Source organism: Cyphomyrmex costatus, unplaced genomic scaffold, assembly GCF_001594065.2.
Source record: "Cyphomyrmex costatus isolate MS0001 unplaced genomic scaffold, Ccosl1.0 scaffold231, whole genome shotgun sequence".
In the NCBI taxonomy this organism is placed as follows: Eukaryota; Metazoa; Arthropoda; class Insecta; order Hymenoptera; family Formicidae; genus Cyphomyrmex; species Cyphomyrmex costatus.
Genome location: NW_017276380.1, coordinates 26,290 through 34,982, shown reverse-complemented (window position 1 = coordinate 34,982; position 8,693 = coordinate 26,290). Strand labels below are relative to the sequence as shown.

Here is an 8,693-nt window from a genome sequence, read left to right as displayed (position 1 = left end):
ATAAGCGCGTTCGTCCGGCCTACTACTGCCAAGCGTGTACGCCTGTCAATCGCTCCCTACGCGCGCGGGGATGGTCTGAGGCGTGTCGTCCGAATTTTTAGGCTCGCGGGGTGTGCGCGGCGCGAGACGTTTCCCACTCCCCGCGCGCCAAGTAACAATGGCGGATATTCGGTAGTAGTAGGCCGGACGATCGCGCTTATTTGGTTATATTTAAGATCTAATATCTCGTTAAATATTACGTCACCTGAAAAATGGTATAAGACTTTTCGACTCAGTTCGGCCTACTCTACCTGTTCCTGATAGGTGATCCGCTCGATTAATGACACCGTGTATATATATATACATATATATATATGCTTAATTAATTTAATAATTATTATTTAAGATGTTTCAAATTTGGATTGTATACTTTATGTTAAAGTACACAATTGAAAAGAACGGTCCATTGTAATCTTCACAAATTAGCTATCTCTAAACTTTTTGTTAATCTTTTAAAATGCTATCATTAAAATACGAAAGTAACTATACAGCAGTATTTATGATATCCACTATGTTTGTTGTTAATGGAGCAGTTTCTTTTTGCGCGCTTTTCTCACTATTCTTATGATTACTAATATCGTTTATTATTGATGGAGCAGTTTCTTTGCTTTCCTCACTATTCTTATTGTTACTTATATCACGACTATTTCATTATATTTTTTGGAGAAACTCTTTTTCAAATACTTTAAATCTCGCAATATATAACTGGATAATTCCTTTATTTGCTTTAGATCTGGAAATAATAAAATCTGTCTATTGTATATTCTATTACAATAATAAAGACGAAAAATTAAGAATATTTTAAAAATCTATTTAATAACCAAAAATATGTACTATTACTGTTGGAAAAGATTAAATCTTTATTTGTTATGTAACTACCTAACTTTCGACTTGCACGGCGTTAGCTCGTCGGAATATTAGTCCGAGGATTCGAAAGAGGTTCGATCGGCGGGAGAATGCAAGGCAAGTAAAGTCTCAGACAGGTGTATGATAACAAAACAATGTACTTTATTAGTTTCGCCGAAACAGCGTGTATTCTATTGGAATGAGATAAAAGAAACGGCTTAGCGCCGAGACGGTCGCAGTGTGCGTGTGTGTGTGCGAGTATGTACGTGTATTTGTGTGCGTGCGAAGTGTAAGCGGCGCGGCGTTTATCTGGCAATGCAGAGCGAGTATGTGCGTGCGTGCGTGCGTGCGTGAGATATGAAGCGCAATCGGCGCGGTGTGTATCGCAAGTAGTGTACGTGAGTGCGTGAGTCGCTGGTAAGAATGCGAGGGAGCGAGTGAGAGCGAGCGAGCGGTGTTGCCCGCGACGATGTTATGACGGGCCGTAAAAACTGACGGGCTCGCGATGCTCCTGTTTTTCTTCACGGTTTCAGCTAACGCGGCTGATCAGCTGTAATCGAGTTATTTTCAGACCTGTCGATGCGGCAGTCTATGTCTCGTGACGCGCGGTTATTGCTTGTTATCGCGGGTTCGCGTATTTATGCTAAGACGGGCGATGACCAGCGGTCGAGAACGCTCGGCAGAGGTGGAGAACTCTCCACCCCGGGCGACTGCTGGTCGATCGCAGTGCGTGATGCAGAAGATGGTCGTTGCACGCTGCACCGAGACAGCTGCCGAGAACGCTCGGCAAAGGCAGAGCACACTCTGCCCCTCGGTTCTTGCCGTTCGGTGCACTAGGATGCCTAGTCAGATACCTACCGAGAACGCTTGAGCACACTCTAGCCCGGTTTTCTCGGTGTCGTGTAGGCTTTAGGATATCGGAATTCGTTGTCTGGAGCTGGTCGGGACAGGAATCACCTGTTTCTTCGTAACGCGGCATTTTTATACGACCAAAAATGCCGCGTTCGTGGTTTCGCTTTCGCTCGCGTTTTCCCGTGCTTCGCGGTGTTCGGGGCTGAGTCCCAAGAAGTGGGAGTCCGCGGCGATCGCTCTATTTCGGTATTGCTCGGCGGTGCTCGGCGTTACGCGGCTGTTACTGCCGCTTGTACCTGCGAATTATGTTTGCTTTCTTATCGGGCGCTATGCGCCCTCATCACTGCATTGCGCAGCAATGCTGCGGCGTTCAGCTGGGTGGTGTATGCCAGAACGATGGGGGGATGCGCATCGTTACAGTTATCTTCTTATTATGTGAATATATACATATAACAAGATTAATTCTAATAAGGGGGAGGAGTTAGAAAGCAAAAATTATCATATAATAAATGCAAAAATTTTTTTGAAAAGCGGTATTCTTACCTTCATTTACACAAAGTATTCTTAATCGAGAATTGTCAAGTCGCAATCCTTTATTATCTTCCTCTAATATTTGTATTTTAGTAATTAATCGGTCCTTTGACTGCTTATGAAGTTGGTATGATGTATCGCTTTCTTCATCACTAATTATGATCTGCAATATAAAAGAATTTTTCTTACTAATAGATGTAAATACCCTAAAGTATACAAAATCTATGTCGTACTATATAATATTAACATTTTGTGTTTCTTCAATTGCATTTGTAATCTGTGAAAGAATTGTGGCATTGATATTCTTTGCAATCTTAGTTTTTCGCAGATTTCGAATCATTAGTACTTTAAAATTTTAATATTTATTAAAGATCCAATAAGATGCTATAAGCATCATAAATTGTTAGATTGTTTGTCAATTTAACTTTGTGATATTACTACGGTAGTTGTTTAGAGTTGCGTTGTAAGTCTGAAGAATTTTCGGCACGCGATTGGAGGAACTACATACGTGGTAAATAAAAATTCACACATTAATTTAGCAACCAAAATCCTGCTTGACCGTCATTTGGCCGATAATATTTCCTTATTGTCTTAGAATTTCGACGGTCCAATAAAAATCGTAATTTTGATATTCGAGTTATAATCTCTTTGGGTACTTTTGTTGCTACTTTGCTTCATTCTTCTTTTAGAAGTCAGTTCTGATGTTAAATGATTAATTCTATTATAATTAGTTTCTATTGAAGTTTTCTATTGAAAACATAAAAAGTGGGAAAATATTTTGTTAGAATAACGGACGCAATTATTTCAATGTTATTGCCTTTCTTAATTGTTATTGTAAATTGATACATACGAATATTTCTTACATACCTTTTTATTGTCACTATCTCGCATTTTTTGCTTCTCTTCATCTGATGAGCTATTTTCATGAGAACTATTGTTATCACTTTCCTCAGACGTTTGTTTCTTACAGAGAGCATGCCTCTGTTTGCGATCTGGATTTGGGACACCAAACTTCTCAATATTTTTTGCTTGTTGACACATTTCAGTCCATTCTTTTACAGAATAAAATTAAAAATGAATTTTCTCTGTTTCATAATCTGTTTTTTTTTTTTCAATATATTCTACACAAAGAATTTAACGAGATTCTAACTTATTTATTTACACTGCGTAAAAAATTGAAGATTACCTATTCTGGGTAATCCTATTCTGGTCAAAGAGCTTTTTAAAGTTTGAAATTTCTATTTTCGAGATCAGTAATTTATATTTTGATTGATTTTTACAAAACTATACCAATACAAATTGATATAGATCAAATAATTCACAAAATTACATAGCGTGGATTAAAAACCATTTACAAATTTGGTTTACAGCATTCGGAAGAATGAATCTTTACCTTTTTATTTGCCTCTCTTGTCGAGTGTTATACGATTTTTTTAACTGAGCTATTCAACATTGAAGTAAGAGGGATTATTTTTGCTTCAATGTTGAATAACTCGGATATAAAAAAAATCATACAATGCACAACAAAAAAGCAAATCAAAGGTAAAGACTTATTCGTTTATTCTTTCGAACACTGTAAAGCGAATTTGTGTATGACTTTTAATTGAAGCTTTGTAATTAAAAATTTTTTTCTTTTTAATGTACCGCGCCATATGGACCTCAGTAAAATTTATACAAAATTTTTAGATTTCATGGATATATCTGTTTATGAATTAACTCTCTCGAGAAATTCTTTTCTATTTTAATGCTTTATTTGCTACGAATTATATGCTCACAAAATGCTTACAAAGAAGAATAATTGCTTTCTTGTCGGCCTGCTGCCGAACACATACAAAAGGATCCGAGCCCCCTCTCTGGCGCGTATTAATACTTATGAAACTCAAAAGTGCAGCACTACGGTATAGCAGAAATAACGAACAACGAACATAAAGCTTTTACATTCCGCCCCTCTTGAAAGGGTATCTTTCAAATAAACAGTATGTCACTTTAACAATATTACTACTTGCTACAAATAAACTCTTAATGATGAATAATAAAACTCTTAATGTGAGAAAGATGAATAATAATTAATAAAGTTATAATCTAAGGATAAAAATCTTAACTTAACTAACAATCTTGATATAATAGATAAACTTATGTGTTAGAGTCTCTAGTTTTTATAAGGAAGTGCACATATCTTCTTAACGGCACGCTTGAAACTTCCTGTTGACGTTCGAATAGTTGCTACTCTTATAACTCCGTCCTCTCCAGGATGCAGCGCTTCTATTCGTCCTAACTTCCACTGCATCGGCGGTAGATTGTCTTCGATTAACAGAACCAAGTCTCCGACTTGTACCGCTTCATCACCTTCTTTCCATTTGGTTCTGACTTGTAGTTGCTGTAAGTACTCCTTATGCCAGCGCTGCCAGTAATGCTGGCGTAACTTTTGGATATGCTGCCATCGAGATAAATGAGTATCCTTGATATTCGATAGATCTTTTTCAACGGGCATTATTAAGACTTCTCCCTTATTAAAGAAATGGGCTGGTGTAAGTGGTGTTAGGTCGTTGGGATCTGACGACAGGGCTGTCAGTGGCCTGCTATTCAGAATGCCTTCTATTTCGACCAGTAAAGTATAATATTTTTCAAAAGTATAAATCAAATTCTTCATAGTGATTCGTAGATGCCGTTTGACACTTTTAACGGCAGCTTCCCAAAGCCCTCCGAAGTGTGGTGATCGGGGAGGTATAAAGTGCCACTTTATATTTTGTGCGACCAATCTGGTAGCGATGCAAGTCTCCTGAGTCTTGAGAAACTCATAGATTTCTATAAGTTCGTTTGCAGCACCTACTACGGTAGTGCCATTATCAGAATACATGTGGATACATGTTCCCCTTCTTACACAAAAGCGTCGAAAGGTTGACATGAAAGCCTCCGTAGTTAGGCTGCTAACTAATTCAAGATGCACAGCCTTTGTTTTGAAACAAACGAAAACTGCTGCGTAGGCTTTGCTGACAGGAATGTTACCTCTTCTCTTGCTTTCTCGAAGGTTAAATGGACCTGCGTAATCAATCCCGCAGATGCTAAATGGTTTTGTATCGGTAGTAACCCTCGATGCTAGATGGTAGATCTGCCATCTTCAGTTTGGGAATGCTTGGTCGGTATCTAAAGCACGATATGCATCGTCTCACAGTCTTTCTGGCTTCTCGTCTTCCTGAAAGAGGCCAATATCACGTTCTGACTTCTGCTAATAGTTGCTGAGGCCCACAGTGATGTAATTTAACATGCTCTTGTCTTAGTGAAATTTCTGTGATGTGATGTCTCGCTGGTAAAGCTATCGGGTGTCTCTGATCGTATGGGATGTCTGCGTGTTTTAGTCTGCCCCCTACTCTGATGACTCCTTCTTCATCTAAAAAGAGGTTGAGCGCTGCTAATTGACTATTAGCAGATACTCCTTTTCCTTGCTGTAAAGAACACAACTCCTGCGGAAACTGCTCAACCTGCACCATGTGGCTGATAACTAGTTCTGCTCTCTTAAGTTCTTCAGGTTTTAAGGCATCAAAATGGCGTTGACTTGATAGAATATCCCTGAATCGCAAACAATATGCTATGACCCTCTTGAGTTTGTTGAAAGAAGAATATCTCTGAAGAATATCCTGTCGGGGTGTAACTGCTACAAAGACGTTTTCCTCTCTTAGTTCTAAATTATCAGTTGGTATATTTGTGGTTATCTTAGGCCATTGATCCTCCTGGGTGAGCCATGTATAGGGCCATTCCACCACAAGCTACTTGATTTCAGCTGATCTACTGTAGTTCCTCTTGACAACATGTCTGCAGGATTCTGGGCCGAAGGCACATGATGCCATTTTGCTACTGGCACAAGCTCATGTATTTCCGTGACTCGATTGGCATAATATGTCTAACTTGTGAGGAAGCGTGTCTATCCAACAGAGCACTATAGTAGAGTCACTCCATAGATGGACTTCTTTTATTGGATGCTTTATAGCTCTTATTACGGCTGCCATCAAACGAGCTAGTACAAGTGCCGCACATAGTTCTAGTTTAGGTAACAAGATCGTTTTTAAAGGTGCTACCTTTGATTTAGAACACACGAGATAAGATTTGCGTTGCCCCTCTTTCGATTCATAGACACAGTAAATACTAGAGCCGTAAGCTTTTTCAGAGGCGTCTCCAAATCCATGAAGCGTAAATGATTGCTTACTGTTTTGTGGATTGAAGCTTCTGGGTATCCGAATCTGATTAAGAGCTTTAAGTGAAGTATAATAATTAATCCATGTTTCGTAAAAGGCTGGTGGAACCGGATCCTCCCAGCCAATATCTAGCTTCCATAAATTCTGCATAATTATCTTGGCTACGATCAACACAGTACCTATTAATCCTAATGGGTCATATATCTTGGCAATTTGCGATAGAATAAGACGTTTAGTATTTTGCTTACTGTCCGTCAGACTTACTGAATATTGTATCTGGTCATTGGATGAGTCCCATAATAACCCGAGCGTCTTTGAAGGCACCGTATCATCCAAAACCATCATGGAATCTTTCTCGATACTTCCAGAGAGACCCTGTACGATTCTTGGGTCACTTGCTCTCCACTTCCTAAGCATAAATCCTGCTGCTTCAAGTAACTCCGATAACTCACTCCTTAGTTTGATCGCTTGTTTCAATGTGTGACCACCTGTTAGTACATCGTCCATATAAAAGTCTTGAAGTAATGCTGCTGCTGCTGCCTTTCGCGTTCTTGCTTCCGGTTGTGTTGCTAAATGTCTTAAACAACGCATAGCTAAAAAAGGTGCGCATGTAGTTCCATATGTTACGGTATTCAATGAATAGACCTGCATCGATTCTGCGTGGTCGTATCGCCAAATAATCCTCTGAAGATCCCTGTCTTCTTCGGCTATCCAAATTTGTCTGAACATCATTTTAATATCTGCCGTCATCATATACTGATGCTCTCTGAATCTAATCATAATTTCCCATAAGTCTATCTGAAGATTGGCTCCGCTTAACAATTTCTGATTTAAAGATGAGCATGTTGATGATTTCGATGATCCATCGAAAACTACACGTAATTTCGTCGTTAAGCTTGTTGTCCTGATCACTGGTTGGTGCAGAAGATAAAAATACTCCTTTTTTGGTATGTGACTCGGCTGTTTGACTATGGACATATGATTCATTTCTTCATACTCTTTCATGAATCTATGATAGTCTGCTGAAAGTGGCTGAATGAGTTACAATTATCTGTTGAATTAGACTTTTTATTTGATTCGATAATTTCTTCAATATCGTCTCAAATGTAAAAGATAATCTATCCAAATCGTAGAAGTCTCTAACAAGGAAAAGGACTGAAATTATTATTCTGAAATGTGATTGAAATTCCTTTGCCGTACTGTTTAATACGGTATGCTCAATAAAATATTTTATTCGAAATGGAATTTTTTTTGGGGAATTTGACAATTTCTCACCATATAATTCTATTAGCTCCTCTTCTTCGGAATCGTCATCAGACTCGATATTACTCAAGAAGAACGTTTTATATAATGTAATAGCACCTATTGTACAATTTTCCATTGTACTTTTCAACTAAAAATTAATAATATTAAATAAATTAATAGAATTATGTTGCTCTTATTTTGAATAATTCGCTCTTAATAAAATTTATGCATGTATTTATTACTTGCTTTTTTACATTAATATATTGTTATATAGAATAAATAATGTAAATAAAAAATGTATATAATCACTTACCAAGTTCAAACTATTCTTTTATATCATCTATAAAATATATTATTATCTATCAAACTATTCTTTATATTATTATCTTTATATTGTAATTTGACTCTTATTCGCCATTTTTAACGTATTAATTATTGTCATATAAGGGGCATTCTACATGAACTCAACCAGCCTAAAAATAGGAAAGTTTTCCAATCACTTAAAAATTTTTATAATCAATAGTCCTACCAACAACAAAGTTTCTGTTAAAATTTTGTTGAGCTAGTGCAACGGGTTGCCAAGTTACAGGGGCTTGAATTTTGTCCACTCCAACCATCAGATGTACTTTGTAAGATACATAACTTGTCTTACAATATTCCGATTTGAACAAAAAAGTAGTGATTTGGAAAGCTTTTTTCACGTACTTTCATAATAAAGTAAGTATTATTTAAAAAACTTGTGAAATTGGCGTTATTTTTCAAAATTAATCTTAAATGTCTATTTTTCTCAAAGATGGGTATCTTCGATTCGAATGGAAAAAATTTAGAAAAAAAGAAGGATTCTTTACTAACAAAAAAGTCTGTAAGTTCCAAGATGGTGAATCCAGTAGTTTTTGAGATACAGACAGATTTATGAGCGGATGAACGGAACGCGCTTCATGCCGAGTCGCGTCATATTGCCTTGCGTCCGCGAGGCGCGCCGAGAGGCCC

At 37.7% G+C, this 8,693-nt stretch overlaps 1 protein-coding gene across 1 annotated transcript; it reads right to left on the bottom strand.

The window, feature by feature from the left end:
- Positions 1-4,417: 4,417 nt before the first annotated feature.
- LOC108774094 (uncharacterized) lies at positions 4,418-5,125 on the bottom strand. The gene has a single exon (XM_018540106.1). It carries the CDS (start codon positions 5,123-5,125, stop codon positions 4,418-4,420), a length of 708 nt encoding a protein of 235 aa, XP_018395608.1.
- Positions 5,126-8,693: the final 3,568 nt, after the last annotated feature.